This window comes from Manacus vitellinus, unplaced genomic scaffold (genome assembly GCF_001715985.3).
Source record: "Manacus vitellinus isolate BGI_N305 unplaced genomic scaffold, ASM171598v3 scaffold_15_pilon, whole genome shotgun sequence".
Lineage (NCBI taxonomy): Eukaryota > Metazoa > Chordata > Aves > Passeriformes > Pipridae > Manacus > Manacus vitellinus.
Genome location: NW_021939122.1, coordinates 3,020,811 through 3,037,233, shown reverse-complemented (window position 1 = coordinate 3,037,233; position 16,423 = coordinate 3,020,811). Strand labels below are relative to the sequence as shown.

Below are 16,423 nucleotides of genomic sequence, written 5' to 3'. Positions count from 1 at the left end.
GAGCTCCTTCAAAACTGCTTCTTTGTTTTTAAAATGGCCTTTGAGGAATCAGGGGTTATCTCCGGAAAAGAAGAGAGCAATAACTCTGGTAAAATCATTTGGAGGACACTAATAATGATCAGTCTTTATAATCTTTAATTTACTTGAAGCCACCAAATGGAGACTTCAGATAGAAATAGCAGCAGCACCACTCCAGCTCTGCAGGTCACTCAAGCACAGTCCTCAATTTAAACTAGCCAGGCTGCCTGTGTACGTACAGACAGACCAGTATTTCAGTGCTTTTCCCAGTGAGAAACTGATACCCCCAAAAACCCTAATCTAACCATTTTCTTCCTTCTCTTTCGCTCCCACTTTGTTCCATAGGTTTTCTGTCCCAGCTCGTCTATGACCGGCCAGTGACCGAGTGCATCCGGGCTGGACATTACGCAGCCAGCGTAATTATCAAGCGGTCAGGTTGCACCTTCCCAGAGAAACCTGACTTCCACTGATACTGGTGAATTGGAGGGATCAAGAGTAACATCTGTGTTGCCATGGGATTGCTGCCTAAATTTTTCCTCATTCCCTTTCCTCACCTTTCCGATACCTGCATCAACGCTTCTGTACTTCTGTTTGTTGTATCCTAAACAAAATATATATTTCTATGGTGTTTTCCATTTCATACATCTACAATGTCTCAGTAGTCTTAACTTTTGGAAACAGTGCTAAGTGAAGCTTATTATCTCATCCGTCAGGAAAAAATGTTCTATTTACACTGTTTACAAGGAAGTACCATTTAAATGACACTGCTGATTAACACCATTAAAATACTTCTGTTGAATTCTCTAGTTTGTATCCAGCTGTGGCCAAATCCCATTCAACTTACATGAAATCAACAGACCTGACTTTATTTGTCACTTAACATTATAAACCAGGAATTGTTCTTTCTATACAGTGGAGTCAGACCAGTGTAAAGAGCAGTGTAAATGTCCCAAGAATTTCCATATGTACTGGAGTGTACAAGATCTGGCCATCAGATCCAGCCCAGCTTCCATGAAGTACATCACTGTTTTGTCCTTAATTTAAGGACCTGATCCACAGTTGATATCATGCATTCAGTCGTCTTGCACTGATGGCAATAACTTTGGGTCTGGCCCTATGTGAGAGCAGGCTCTGGCCACTTTTATCTGTCAGTACATCTATAGGTCTATAAGTACAGTCACTTTTATCTGTCAGATGAGCTAGCAGATAGGTACTTTCAGTGATTTCAGGGCAGATGCATGAGTTGATGATGAACATAAACTTACAGATAGGTCCTATCTCCTCATGTGAGCTTCCTAGAGGCTGTATTAAGGTACACATAATGAAAATGAGGTACAGAAATATTTATGCAGGATATATTGACAGGATATGCCAAATGGAATCTCTGAAACGCACATTTTTAAACTTTTAATTTACTTTGGATAATTAAGCAATATGGTGGATTTTGTTTGTATTTACAGTATTCAAGGAGGTGATCTTACACTGCATTCATTACTTTGCTATGTAATTTGATACTGATAAATAAAAAATAATTGTCATACAGTAACTCCTGGTTTGGTATTAGTATGTGTCTGTCTTTTTTTCATGTATCCTACTGAAATGGGAACAAGAAATGGGTGCTTAACCTCCAGCACATGCTATATCTCAACATTTTATACATGACTTTCAGTGTCTAGGTTGGTGTTCATGGGTGATATCAGCAGTAAACAAGGGAGAGAACATCAGTTTGGTGCTTGTACCAAAGGAGAAATGAAAACTTAATGGCTGGGGTTCCTCAAAGAGTGTAAAGTCAGTGCAGGGTTCACACTTTACTGCCCAGCATGGAACAAGGGACACACAGAGACTGAATGTTGTTATTACAGTTTGTGTATTGCAAGGAACATGGGGAGAAATCAAGGCTGGGATCCCAGTTCCCTTGTTCGGCCCAGTATCCAATCTGACACAATGGACAACAGGCTCTGTCACTTCACAGTTCACCTTGTGGGATTTCTGCAGTACATCAACCAGCAACTTCTGAAAATCCTCGTGCATCCATGGAATGCCATCGTCACAAGCCCAGGGCACTGCCTGGTGAGTACTGCGTGTCCTTCAAGGACTCGGGCTCTCCTCTTTCTCTGCCTGAGAAAGGCTGTGTGTGCAGGCCTTGTCTGTCTGCAGATCTCCTGAACAGCTTTGTGCAAATCACACTTGTCTGGTTTCCTCATAGTGCTCTTCTCAGAAGAGCTTTAGACTTTACATTTCTCATATTCTAGTGTAGGAGAGGAAGAGAAATTAAATGTGAGAATGAAAACAGAACTGCAAAGAAAACTAAAAAAGTACAGTGTGCATGGTCTTCAGACTTTATGGGTTAATCGGAAGATTATTTTTTTACATCTCATGGTTAACTTTAATTATTTAACTTGATGTATCCATGTGATATATTTTAATCAAGAAAGGCCAAAGATGGATATGTTGCAGTCCTTGCTTTTAATGTATGGTCACATATGCCATGCCACACTTACTGCATGACTTCAGCTGTTAGTAAGGAAAGCCCCAATGATTTAGTGGTTAAATTTGCTGTTCCTGTTGCTCTGCACCCGTGACACTTTCCATTCCTTTTGAAACAACTTTGTCAGTGTCCTGGCCTGATAATTATGGCTCATTTAAAACAGAATATGAATATGTAAACATCGTTTACCATAACCAAGGAAAATACAGGACACCATAACTACCATAAAGGAAGGGAGGACATGTAAAGCAAAGTAGTCATAATATAGCAAAGGATTCTCTCTCTTTCTTTCTTTCTGTCTTTCTTTCTTTCTCTCTCTCTTTTTCTTTCTTTCTTTTTTTCTTTCTTTCTTTCTTTTTCTTTCTGTCTTTCTGTCTTGCCTTTTCCTTCCCTCCTTCCTTCAGCCATTCCTTAGTTTCAATTCAGGATGCAAGAGAGTCAAGTCAGAGGTTCTGTTCTGAGCTTTCCTACTGATGTGCTTGGTGAGCTTGTGCTCCTGACATTTGGCTCCGAGTGTCAGCTACAAAGCATAATTTGATGGCAGTGAGAGCAGCTGAGGAATAAACTGCTACCCAATTCATAGAAGGGCAATCAGAGTCTGATCTGCTCTGTTTAGCTATTCATTATTTCTCCAATATCTGTCAATGCATATTTTTGGATGATATATAGCTACTTAGAAATACATTGCCAAATCATGCTAAATAATTTCAGTTTGTGCTGTCAAATTGCCTGACAATTTCATTCTGGATTCTTTTCAGGATATGTGTTCCTTTCCTTCTTCTTACTGGTACAGGGGAGATTTATCTATATAAGGTATGATGGTATCACCCTTAATATTCTCTCTCAGAAATAGTCTTCCTCTGTCTACCATCTTATTCCACACAGAGGCATGTTAGAAAACTGGGCTTTCTGAAAAACATCACTGAAAGAGTTGTCTGCCAGTGACATGTGCCACTGTCTCAAATCCCAGATGGGATGACTGAAGTGACTCTGTCACTGAACTTGAGCCATTATTCAAACCCAGAGTTCTTACCTAGGTTACTATCAGGAAAACAAATATTGGAAATCCATTTCCCACTAGTCACTGGCCAAAGCATCTCTCATTTAGATAAAGCTTCCCTTTTGCTGGAAATAAAACTGTATCTCCTGTGCCCAGCATCATGCATTTTAGGCTTGTTTTAGTACCAAGGAAGTGGGTAGCAATGCTGCTGAGATTAACAGGCAAGGAAACAGGCCCAGTATTCAGAAAACTACATGCTAAATAGCTGAAAAGACCGAGGAGCTGGGAATCTGGAAATAAAGGTTGTGCTTCTGTTTCTGCAGGTGATCAACCATGTTCCTTTGTGCAAATCACTTTCCTCTCTCTCAAGGTCTTTCTGTAAAGATGATAAGCTCAATTAGATAGTGAACTTAGAAGTGAAGCTGGTAAGAATTCAAGTAGGGCACTAACAGCTACATTGCTGCCTGTGCTCATTGCTGGTCTTTTGATTATTTTAATTTTCTCTTTTGTATGTGAAGTAATGTAAAGCTATTTGTTTACCCTTGAAAAAATAGTGGTGGCTTTTACTGCTTGTGTGAGGGTTAAGGCTGGAGAGACAAAGGAGAGGAAAGGGAGGGTAAAAAGCTTTACTTATGTGACAGTGAAGTAAAATATGCTACATGAAAATGACAATAGAAATGCACAGTGTTTTAAGATGACAAGTCTGGGAACAATCTTTAATTTAAAGGGTCTTATCCGCAGTTTTCATAAAGAAATGTTAATTAAAAGTGTGATGACATGTTTGGGATTTAAAGGAAATCATTCTGCAAAGGATTTATAGCAATCACAGCTCCAGAGCATTAGGATTACAGATCCTTGTGCTGTTCCTTTTCAGTGATCATGTGATTGGCCTGCTGTTAAATATAGCTCCCATTTAGCGAATTGAGACAGGCATGGGAAAGGTAGGGAGAGTTTCCCTTTAACCAGCGGGATTTCAGAGGTGTTGGAGATTATACAATTCATTAGTTTTTACATAAGATCAAAGGGAAAGAGGAAGTCTTAATTTGGGCACCAACTGCTACTGTCTGAAAGTCTTGCAGATTAAATGAAGAAGAGAACATGTGCAGTGCTAACTGCTTGTGTTAGAGCATGAGGCTATTGTTTTATATCTCACTAACTCATTGTTCTCTTCCCAGAGATAATTCTCACACTTAAGACCTTCAGAGATAGTTATGTCTATTGTGAATAGTTCAGCAACCAACTGGCTCAGAGGTTATTGCCTAAGCATCTTTCCCTAGGTATAATCCCCTGCAAGGTTTTTTTCTGGGCAGTGTTATTAATCTAAAATGACTGCTAACTGACTCCTGTGTCAAACATTATTCATTATGTGCTTTAAATGCTTCCTGCAGAGGCCAAAATAAATTTTGCTTTTTAAAAAGCGGACCACAAGGAGTGCCTATGTAGGATATTTCCTAAAAGATTAGACTCAAAATGGCAGATGAGGGGAAAAAATGGTGCTCAAAACAAAGCTTCACAATTTAACCAGGGACATACGAAATGGACAAACCTCAATTGCCAAAACCTGCTTTTCATATAGAATTATCTCTAAGTTGTTCCTGGGAAAGAAAACATGCAGCCTTGCAGGGCAGGAAAAGTACTTTTATGAAGACATGAAATAAGTGACCTTATTAGAAAATGAAGACCAAATTAACATAATTCTTAAAAGCAGTAATTCTTTTGTGTCTTGGGTTTTTTTCAGGTGTCACTGGTGTTGGCATAAAGCACGAGGGGTTTTTTGTGTCAGTGGCACTGACAAGCCTTGCATGTGTAAATGACAGTATGGGGAGAGAGACAGACAGATAGATTTGAATAGCAATAAGGTGGGTTTTCTTCCAATGTGAAAAGAGCATGGGATTCATGTGTACTGAGATGAAGTATAGCCTTGCTGCACAGTGCAAATATTTAATGCTGTTCTAACTATCCCTTGGTTATTGGAGTGTGACAGTTAATAGCCGTCAGCTGCCAAATGCAGTGAACAGTTTGGTTCCCCAAAAAGAAAATGAAAAGTTAAAAAATGAAGCCAAGTCAGACTAGAAACCTGCAAATCATAAATGTGCTGTAGCTTAGCAGGCAGATCATCTCCGAACTTTAGAGCCATGTCAACCTGAGCTGCTTCTCAAGTGAGAGAAGGATGGAGTGCATCTGTCTTCAGGTCCTTGCTTTGCCAGGTACTTACAGGCAAGTTTTGGCTGGGCTTGCTGCCTCCCAAGGCCCTGGTAGTCTCAAGTGACATTTGTAAAGGAGATTGAGTAAGGGCTGGAATGAGGAAAAGCAAAGCATTATCATTATTCTGGATCAAATATCTCAAATCAGTGGTGCAGCATAAATGCACAGAAAAATGGAAGAGCTCTTAAACTGAGAGAAATTGTGTGCTTGGAAAGCCTCCCTGTCTGTGGTGCCATGGAGATGGTAACATTGGAGTAAAATATTGCCCTAAAAGAAGCATTACTGTGGAATAATAACAGAATATGAGAGAATATTTCAAGAAATAGGTTCAGCTTGAAAATCACCTCTCATTCTACTTATTTTTCTTATTCATGCCAGAAGTAACACTTCACCGTACTTAAAAATTGCTCTACTTGGAACATACCTATTTTTTGGGTCCCTGGGAATAGTCACATTCCCTCTTCCACTATATGTTTGCTGGCTGTTCTTCTGTGATGGTAAGTACCAAACATAAGTGATTCAAAGGCCATGCTGCCCTCGCTACAGAGAGGACAAGGTAGAACAGGGAGCTGAACAACAACTCCCAAAAATCTCTGCCCACACCTCTGCTGGCTCTAGAGAGAAGTAGGATGGGATCTACCTACTCTAAGACTGCTGGCCATCTAAAGCAGGAGCAGGGGGTGGGACTGCTCTTCCTTGGCCTTTTCCCTTTGTTGGTATTAAAGGTTTCACAGAAAGGCAGGAGGAGGGAAAAGAAATAACAAACAGATAAACAAAGCAGCAAAATCTAAACCCATCAGTAAAATTACTCACATTTAAATTTCTTTGATCTCAGTTTCTTAAAATTGTTTCAGATTTCAGGTTTATGATGATTCTTCTAATCTCTCCTAATCATATTAATACTTGAGGTAGATATTGTGCAAAACCACATTGCTCGTCTGCAGATCCTACATACCTTTTGTTTCCTTAGGATTTATCTCCTGAAGTATTTCCCTGCAAACACACCTGCCCCAGTTAGCTTTATAAAAAGAGTAGATTTGAGGTTTTTTAAGGGGTGAGGCAGTTACCAATCACAGTAGATTTACCCAAAATTAAATTGTTGTCATATCTGTGGATCAGTGAATTGTAAATTAAATGATCGATCCAACTTTGGGCTTCATTTTCAGAGATATCACTTATTGGTGGGACTATTAATGGCACTCAAGTAACTTTCAGAATTTCCAGGGTTCTTCTGTCAACCTGTCACATGGACAGACCTATTTTAGTCTGGCCTGTCCTAAAGCATAGCCAGCTGCTGTGGCTGTCTTGCAGGGTAAGGACAAAGCGCTTTCCTGTTTGTCTCCCAAGGTCAGTACAATAACAAACACATTTTATGTCTGATAGTAAAAAGCATTTATCAGTGCAACTTTTGCATTCCGTAAATGGTGACAGATTTCACAAGATGAACACTCTGGATTTAGAGAAGGCTGTGCTCCAAATACATGGTGTTTTGTATGTATCCTGAATACATACATGATATATTTAATTGCCTAAAATTAGCACTAAAGCGACCTTTTGAGACTTGATGTTTATTATGCACCACAGTGTTTCAGGACAAAGCAAAAAACAAGATTTTAGCATATAACCCAGCAAATTCAGCTTGGAAAGGAAGAAATTAATTTGGAATGACTTGTCATAGTGTGTTTACTATAGAAATTTATGCCAGCTCAGAAGTTAGCCCTTCTACCCCCCAGCAGCAGCAGCAGCTAAATTGGGCCATGGGAGTCTCACAGAGTAGGGAGGATATTTGAGTTTCCCTGAGGCTCAGAGTTCTGCCCTGAAGAAAGCCTCACATATTGTTGTCTCAAAGAAAAAAGATAATTGTAGTGTGCTTGGGTATTAACTGGCACAGTATCAGGTCCAGCTTTGCAGTTAGTGTTGACATGCAGAAGTACTGTGTCATCCTGTGCATGACATATCCGCTCACCTCTGCCTGACACAGTGTTTGCTTGTCCCTCTTCATCCTGCCTACAAAGTCACAAGTAGTGTGTTTTATTTATCCTAGACTTGGAACTTTTTCCTAATGACCTCATTTTTCTAAAAGAGATAAAGATGGGGCAGCGTGGGGGACATCTCCCCTGTATCATAGTTCATACCTTCTGAGAAAATCAACTTCCCTGAAGACTCACTCACTCTTTGATGAACTGAGGATGGAAGAATTACTCTGTGCTAAAAAGGCCGGTGAGATTTCTAACAATCCATTGTTGCTTATGCCTCTTCCTATATTTCACACAGTAGTGAGAAATCAACTCTGTTATACCAGCAGGGAGCCCTAGGACTGGCCTCTTTTCTTTAATTGGCTTTAATTCTTGCTCTTTAATTTCCCTTGGATATACCCTGCCCTTTTACTTGCCCATGCTGATGCTGTGGTATCAAATGGGAGCAGAGCACAGGACATTGGACATTGCAGCCCCAATGGCAGCTGAGTTGTACAGCTGTTGGCTACTGCATAGAGCAGCAATGGGCTTGGTTTACTTCCCCTCCAAACACCACTGGCAAAAAGAAAACAGACAGAAAAGCCTGTTGCACAGGCCTCTTGCCTCTCAGTTCTGCTCATTTCATGATTCTTTTTAGCTGTTCCTTACCTTCCAAATCTTAGCTGTGAATACTCATCTTTAAAAGTAAAGCATGGTGGAAGGGGCCTCCATACAGGACTCCCTCCAGCTACCACTCCTGCTGAATAAAAAAGGTTGCAAAAGCAAGGATTTGAATGAAGGACAAACGTCACATATGCTGTGTGCTATGGAGGACAAATGCTGCATACAAAATATGTTTAATTGCTGAGTTAATTATCCTACTAAAGTCTAAATGTTGGGTTTTGGCACTCCCCCCCTCCTTTAGTTGTTTACTTTTATCAGTTAGAAAATAAAAAATCAATGTCATGAAAAACATAATTATATTCCTACTAATCTGGAGTATTTTCTCATTTGAGTACTGCAGTCTGATGCATTTTATCACTTTCCATCATATTATAGCAGTGGAAATTGCCGGCTAAAAGCTATGGCTTTAGAGCAAAAAGGGGGAAGAAGCAAACCCACCCCAAAGCCATGTGCCTTGCCAATCAAATCTTATTCCTAATGACAAAGCTTCTGCGATTTCCTTCTTGACAATACATGAATAGCTAGTGAATAATTGGTTCAACAGGAGCTTCATCAAAGTCCAAGAGAGAAAGCAGGATATTTCATGTGAATAATTTGGAATGACTGGTAAAGATGAGGCATTATTATAGGATTGCCTTCTGCTCCACAGTCAGAAATATGCAGCCTCTTCCTCGTTGAAGTATGAAAACATTTTGTAAATAGTTCTAGCTACTCCCAAGTGGTGGATGATCTTGCTACTTAGTGAAATGACTTTTTGGTTGTTACTGTTTGTGGATTAAATGCACTCATTCTTTACACAAATGGAAAGTAAGTGAGCTTTGTCCGGGGAGCCCAGCTGTGGACACATCCTCCCACTCCCAGCTCAAACAGGTTTTGGTTTAAGCTTCGAGTGCTTCTCCTCCACCACTGCAGTGCAAAGGGCAGTGACACTGACCCACAGAAACACAGACCTGCAACTCCCTGCCCTGCTCACCCCACCACCCTGCAGCACCCCGTGCCACCCGCTCTGGGCTGGAGAGCCTGTACAAGGGAGGTGCATCAGGCCGTCCCCAGCGGCTCTGCCACTGCCACGTCCTCAATGGCTCTGCCACCACGTTCTTCCTGGTGGGAAAAAACAATATGGAAAGCTCAGCCTGGTCAGCAGAGTGAGTGTTGCCCATGAGAGTGGCCTGTGGTCATTTACAAGAACAAAGGAGTCCACACATGGAACACACCTCAATGTGAACAGCTCCATCCTCCCAGCGCTCTTCCCCCGACTGCCACATAGCAGGGCAGCACAGCACAGCAGGGTCCTGCCAGCAAACCACACAGATACTTGCACCACCCTCCCGTCAGCAAAAGGCAAAAGGAGCAGAGATGAGCTTGAGATTTCAGGGAATGACCAAGCCATGGGACTGGGAGCTGACACCCTATAAACACCAGCCTTTTTTTTTAATTGCACATGTGGGCTCCCTCCATGATAAGAGCCCAGTCCTGCCAGCCCCAGTATTTCTGACTACAGGCAATTAACCTAGTGGCCTTGCTTTGGATTTCATATGCCCCTAGGTTTGCCATATGGCATCCTAAACTCTACATATACCTCAGATTTTAACAAACCCCCATTTTTTAAAGGAAGGACCAGTTAATTTCTTTACCCTGCAATAATGCTTCACCTCAGTGAAAAATCATGCAGTGATTCTGGCAGCCTCTAAACTAAGTTGCCTGACTCCAGCCATGTTGGATGGATGTGAGCTCAAGATGGGAAACTCAGCAGTAGGGCAGCCATCTCTTAGTCTGTACCCCTGAGGACAATGAATCCTTCTCCAGTACATCATCCCAAGGCATCACCTGTGAAGCTTTAAAACAGTCAGTGAAAGCATTAAAATATCACTTTAAAGATAACCTCATAAGGTCATTCAGTCTTGAGGCAGTGCTTTGCTAGTGACACACAGTGTTGGGGTGTAGGAATTCAGAGCTTCTTACTGTCTGTTGAGTCTTTTTTAAGTTGAGTTGAAGAGAGCCTTGAGACATACCAGTAAGATTCTAAGTGCCCCCAAGAAAACAAACCCACATCCCAGCTGGACCCTTTCCTAAAAGGTTCATCAGTCTGTGCCACAGTAGGACCATGGTGTAAAGGCAGGTCTTGAGGAGAGCATATTGGATGAGCATCTGGTGAGAATGTCCTTATATGTGCCAGTGGACATACATGCCCTCCTGCTCTGGCCTCTGCCTGTTTTGAGAGGAGCCAAAAATCAGGGAATTGATTTTTCACCCACTATAGCACAGCACAGTTATGCTAATGTACAGAAACATACGCTACCTGCCAGGATCTGGTTAATTCCTGCCAAATTCATGACTGTAATAAATAACAACAGCAATGTTGAACATGATCCTACTCCTCTAGGCAGTGAATAAAACAGCCTTCCCAAATCAGAGGCTGTGGCCCAATGTCAAGTGGTTGCAACTCAGCCAACTCAGAGCAGCTGAGGAGGCTACATACACCAGAGGAGATTCACTGCAGGGTAACTTGCAGAGGGAGAAACAAGTTTCATTTGCTGTGAGTGCTCATTTGCATGGAGAACAGTTAATCTGACCTGCCCATTTACATGCTAAGGCTCCTCACCCCATGTGTGCTTCAAATGTGGAGCACCACACTACCACTGCAGGACTGAGACTCTCCAGAGGGCCTTGAGCCTTGCAGACCATACTCTGCAGTTTCTGAGTTTACAGACAATGCCCATGTTCATTTTCATATGCTTGTCTACTTTTTAAAACACTTACCCCATCTCTTTCTCTTTTCGCAGGTCTTCACGTGGCTGGTCAGCCAAGTGTGTATTGCTGGCATTAAATGGCCCTGTCTGAGAGATGAGAACTAATAGCATCGGGGTTGGTATGTGAAAAACATCAACAAATTCAGGACATGCAGCAACAGTGAGCGGGATTTCTGTGAACAGTTTGGCCATTCATTAACAAAAAGAAAATATTTGTCATCACTTTTCCCCAGAATGTTTTTACAATGGCAGCTGCTACCTGAGCTGGTATTTGGGTTGCTGAGCAAGTGAGCAGCGTCCTAAGGAAATAAACACACAGGCAGGTGTGCAGCCATGCTCATTTACTGCTTTTTGAGGGCAGAAGAAGGGTGATGTAATTAGCAGACACATGTTTAAATTTTTAATTAAGAGTTTTAATGGATTATTCACTGCCTACCAGAACACACATGCTTTTACTTTCTCACTGTTTCAGGCTGGGTTCCTAAGGAAACCAGGCTTAGTCAGTCATGCTGCTTGCCTGCCAGCCAGCCTTCCTTCCTAATCAGTGTTGAACTCTTTAGGGTTCATGGCAGGCGAACACCACTTTTGTGGTAAAATCATGACTGCATCACAACACAGTGGTAGGGAAAGGTCTAAGCAGCTGCTGCAGGAGTTTAGCAGTAGGCACAAATAGACTTCTTCGAGGAACAGTGCCAAGTCTCCAGCAAAATCAGCTGGAGCAGAGGGGGGAAGGTATGAGAGAAAAGAAGGGGCAGAAGAAAAGAGGATCCTGATATGTTGACCACAGCTTCCCCAGACTCCCTCTGACTTATTTATTGTTCAAAACAGATTTTTTAATATTTTTTTAGTCTCATGCCACTTGCTGGTGCAGTGATACTCTTCATGGTGCCTGTGTGATACAAGTTGTAACATTGGTCCAAAGGGCACATAACTGAAAGATCCACTGGACTCCAAGAGTTGCAAGTGCACAGAAGTTATTTTCTTCTGCTTGTGAGTTCATGGTATTTATTTCCAGGATGTCTCTATACTTTGGGTATAGAAAGGCTGGAGGACTAAGAACAAGATTTTCCCAAGTTTCCAGCCCTGAAAGAATGGAAACAATGCAAGACTCTTAATGTTGCTCCTTCCATGGTTCAATAACGTAAGTGATGGGTTTGATTCCTGGATGAATCCACCATTTCTGCTCTTCTGTGAAGGAAGATGGGTTAATGTTTTTGCTGAGATCATGAGTCTTTAAAAGCCATGGAGATTTTGAGAGGAACAGCCTGTCAGGGAGCAGCAAGAGCTGGCTCTCTGCAAGGGAAGGTGAGCTGGAAGCTGAGCACACTAACACAGCTGGCAGAGCAGGAGTCTCACCAGTCCCACAGCCTCCAAGTGAGCCAAGCAAGGCAGGTCCAGGGAGGGCAACAAGGATCAGGCACAGCCCAGTGAACACCAGGCAGGTCCGTGGTGATAAGACAGGTCTGGGATCAGGCTGGAAGGCAGCAGCAGGGCAGGGTCTAGGTTTGGAGCAAAGGGCCCAGAGCCAGGGACAGGCATGGCTGCAACTCAGCAAGAGCTTTAGCTCAGGTGGGGCCCAATGGAAGGAGCTTAGCTTAAAAGCAGGTCCCACAGGAAGTGGTATCAGGAAGCAAAGGAGCTGGGGCAGCTCTCAACTCCACTGGCTCCAGGCTGGCCCTGAGCCCAGACAGTCAAACAGCCAGGAGGGGACTCTCAAGGCCCTTAGACAGGGCTCTCATCTCTCTGTGTTTGCCCTTGCTGAAGCATGGAATAAGTCAGAAAGTTGCTATGTGATGTGGAATGGTCCCTGATGGCTTTAAAACCCTTAATCTTCCCTTTTGGATTTAGGCTTGCCAAATATAACTGCTGCTTGTTGCCTGGTGGTCCAGTAAATGGTTTTTCCAAACCTATGGTGTCTGAGGAAATCATGAAGCTATTCAGAACCTGCTGGTGAACGTTCTGGTGGACATGGGACAGAAAGGACCCTGTCCTTAAGCACAATGTGAGATGGATGACCACCATGGAAGTCCAAGGTGTGGAGTCATAAATACTAAAGCACAGAAGCTGAGCAGCTAGAAATGAAGCACATTGTTACAGCCAAACAAGAATAAAAACTAAAACAAGAAATAAAACAAAAACAAACAAACAAATAACACAAAAAACCAAACCAAAACAAAAAACCACACCAAATCAAAAACCCCAAACACCAAGCTCTTTCTGTACATGCAACATTTAAGTGGAAAAGTGATTTCACTTCACCCATGCAGCCCCTGTGCTCTCAGGGCTATACAAACTCACCTTGCATCTGGACTGGGGTCTTACCTGGGATCTGAGGTCTCAGCCAGTCCCAGCACAACATTAAAAAAAATTGAATGTTGCAAAGCAAACTGCCAGGGAACTCCTAGCACCAAACTACAAGAAGATTCTTGTCCCATAATTGGGATCTGCATATTTGTCGTGATTGTTTTGATTGTTTTGCTGCAAAATACCTCAGCAAAACTACAAAGGATATATTTGACACCTATTGCTGACAGGCTTTTCTACACCATTCACCAAAGTGATGTTTCGTGTGCCTCCTGTTCTATTTGCTACATGAATTATCCATGCATTAACAGAGTTTACAATCACTTTCATTTTGTTACTGTTGCACTCTCAGTTCATGGGTAACTTTGTTTATTAATTCCTTCTCTCCAATTTGCCTGAAGGGGACGCTTTGTTCTGCACCAGCCCTGTCCTGACAAACTGTGTGGTGCCTCTCTGGGGGAGGTCCATGCTGTTAGCTCCATTTCCAGGATGGTCTAGGGAGGGATGAACAGTTGTACCGGGCTACCGGGTTCTATGGAAGGTTCTGCTTAAATCCCAGGGTACAACATATGCCTGAAGGACTTTCCCACACTGGTATCTCTGTCAGAGCTGCTGTTTGAAGGGATGTGGTAAGTCTCTTGTTCAGACTCAGCATCTGTTGCAAAAGATGCATTTACACTGCAGTCAAAAAAGACACAGCCTGAATCTGGTTGCAGAAACAATCTTGGAGCCTTAGGATCCCTCCCCACTCCCCCAAATCGGTTTTGTAGATAAAGTAGTGAAAACAAATGTTGTAGAGGCAGAAAGAATTTATTAATGTTATGGAATTAGTAAGTAAGGTCCCCTGGGAAAATGTTTTTGGAGGTGCTGGGGCCCATCAGTGCTGGTCACTTTTTAAACATCACCTCCTAAAAGCATAGGAGCAGCAATTCCCAAATGTCAGAAGTCAAGCAGGTGAGGCAGAAGGCTGGCTTGGCTGACCAGGGATCTTCTCTTGGAAATAAGGCAAAAAAGGAAGGTGTATGCCTGGTGGAAACAAGGTCAGGTGACGTGGGAAGAATTCAGGGGTGCTGCTTGCTGCTGTAGGGACAAAATTTGTGTGGCCAAAGCTCAAATGGAGTTGCAGCTGGCCAGAAATGTGGGGGACAATAAAAAGTTTTTTCAAATATATTAATGGCAATATGCAGCATAGAAATATCATTGGCCCACTACAGGGTGACGACAGTCACCTCACAAACAGGAACAGAGACAAGGCAGAGATGTTTAATGCTTTTGTTGCCTCTACCTTCAACAGGAATGACAGACCAAGAGGGTCTCAGTGCCCTGAGCTGGAGGACCATGACTGCAAGAATGATCAACTCCCAGTCAACCCTGAAATTGTGCAGGATCTGCTGATCCACTTGGATCCCTACAAATCTATGGGCCCTGACAGAATTCATTCCAGAATACTCAAAGACCTGGCTGATGTCATTGCAAAACCTCTCTCGATTTTTGGGAATCCAGAGAGGTCCTAGCTGACTGGAAGCAGGTGAGTGTTGTCCTGATTTTCAAGAAAGGCAAGAAGCAAGACCCCAGAAACTACAGGCCTGTCAGTCTCACAAAAACAAAAACAAACCCAAAAACCAACAACCCCCCCAAAAAACTACAAACAACCAAAGAAACACCAAACTCAGAAACTGGCAGCTGATAGGAAGAAAAAAAGTCTTTCAGGATGCCTTTCAACAGGAAAGCATATATCAAGGGTTGAAGCAAAAGAGAATAGGAATATTTGGCTGGACTTAAGGTTGGTTCTAATAATGATTCTTCCAAAAGACTACTTAAATTCTCATAGCAAAAAATGTTTGCCAGTCCTTTTCTATGTGAAATTTTATAAATCAAAAGGTAATGAACACTGTAAAAAGTCCTGAAATTATATGGATGAGTTTTCCAGTGAGCATCCCAGAAACTGTAAATGTCATGGACCCTTTAATTTTACCTTGCTAGCATCAGCACAAGACTTCCATGCAGTATTGCCTTCATGGGAACTGCTCCCATACTCAGATATTTGCAGCAGCATTTTGTGTGTGGCAAACTCTTGCAAAATGTAAGGTTTTCTTTTCCCTAGCAGTGCAATATGCAAATACACTCCACTGATGCAAAACTGAGCCCACTTAGTGCAGCTTATCATACTGAAATAGCCTCATCAGTGCAAACACCCAGCATCCTCTTACCCAGGCTGTAATAAGATCTCAATGACATATACACGGGTTTGTAGGATCAGGTTATTATTTGTGTAACATTAAAGTCCTACTCTATCTGGCAGGCAAATGTATGGCACTCTTCATGGCATCTATTTATAAAGAAAACTTGAAGATATAGTGCATCTCTACAGCAGAGCATATAAGCATTAATGGCCTTGACCAGATTCACCTGGAGCCTCCCCAGCACCCCACCCCTGGCCCAGGAGCCCCATTCCAGCTCAGCCCTAGGTTATGTAGTAGGAGTGCTGGTTTCTAGCTCAGCTGCAGCCATACCTGTGCCTGGCCATGAGCCCTGTTTATCCAGACCACAGCCACATGTTAACTTCGCAGCTTGACCTTGACTTTGGCCCTGCCTTATCACCATGGACCTGCCTGCTCATCACAGTACCTAATGCAGATCCTGTCAGGCTTGACCTGGGACCTGCCTCATCACCACGAACTTGCCTGGTAAGTCTGACTTTTGGTTAAACTGGGCCCTAATCTTTAGGTCTGCCCTGCCCTGCTCTCTCACTGCCAGTCCTGCCATACCCCTTGGCTCCTGGGCTGCAGGGAGCAGCTGCTCCCTGACATGGTACTAACATATCATATGTGTGCCCAGGAACAAGAGCATGAAATTAAGGGATGAGTTACAAACTCTAGAAAACTTGTTAATAATGGAATCCATATCTTGGCACCCTTGCCACCATTAAGATGGGCCCCATGAAAGATTTTTTCTAGTGTGTCTCAGACTCTGCTTCAGCAGTATGAAATATAGATCATGAATTAATTAGAAACAATTC

General features: G+C 42.5%; 1 protein-coding gene and 1 long non-coding RNA gene across 2 annotated transcripts in view; both read left to right on the top strand.

The window, feature by feature from the left end:
* The window catches only part of ADK (adenosine kinase), a 260,288-nt gene extending 258,724 nt beyond the window's left edge, over positions 1-1,564 (top strand). Inside the window, exon 10 of the mRNA XM_018069002.3 lies at positions 364-1,564. Within this exon, the coding sequence (XP_017924491.1) occupies positions 364-488 (125 nt within the window). The 3' untranslated portion in view covers positions 489-1,564. The remainder of the gene's footprint in view (positions 1-363) is intronic.
* A 1,724-nt stretch (positions 1,565-3,288) lies between these two features.
* Positions 3,289-14,189, top strand: LOC108639007. Its single transcript, XR_001920196.1, has 3 exons — positions 3,289-3,319; positions 11,134-11,219; positions 13,964-14,189. It is a non-coding gene; the product is annotated as an uncharacterized LOC108639007 (long non-coding RNA).
* The last annotated feature ends 2,234 nt before the right edge of the window (positions 14,190-16,423 follow it).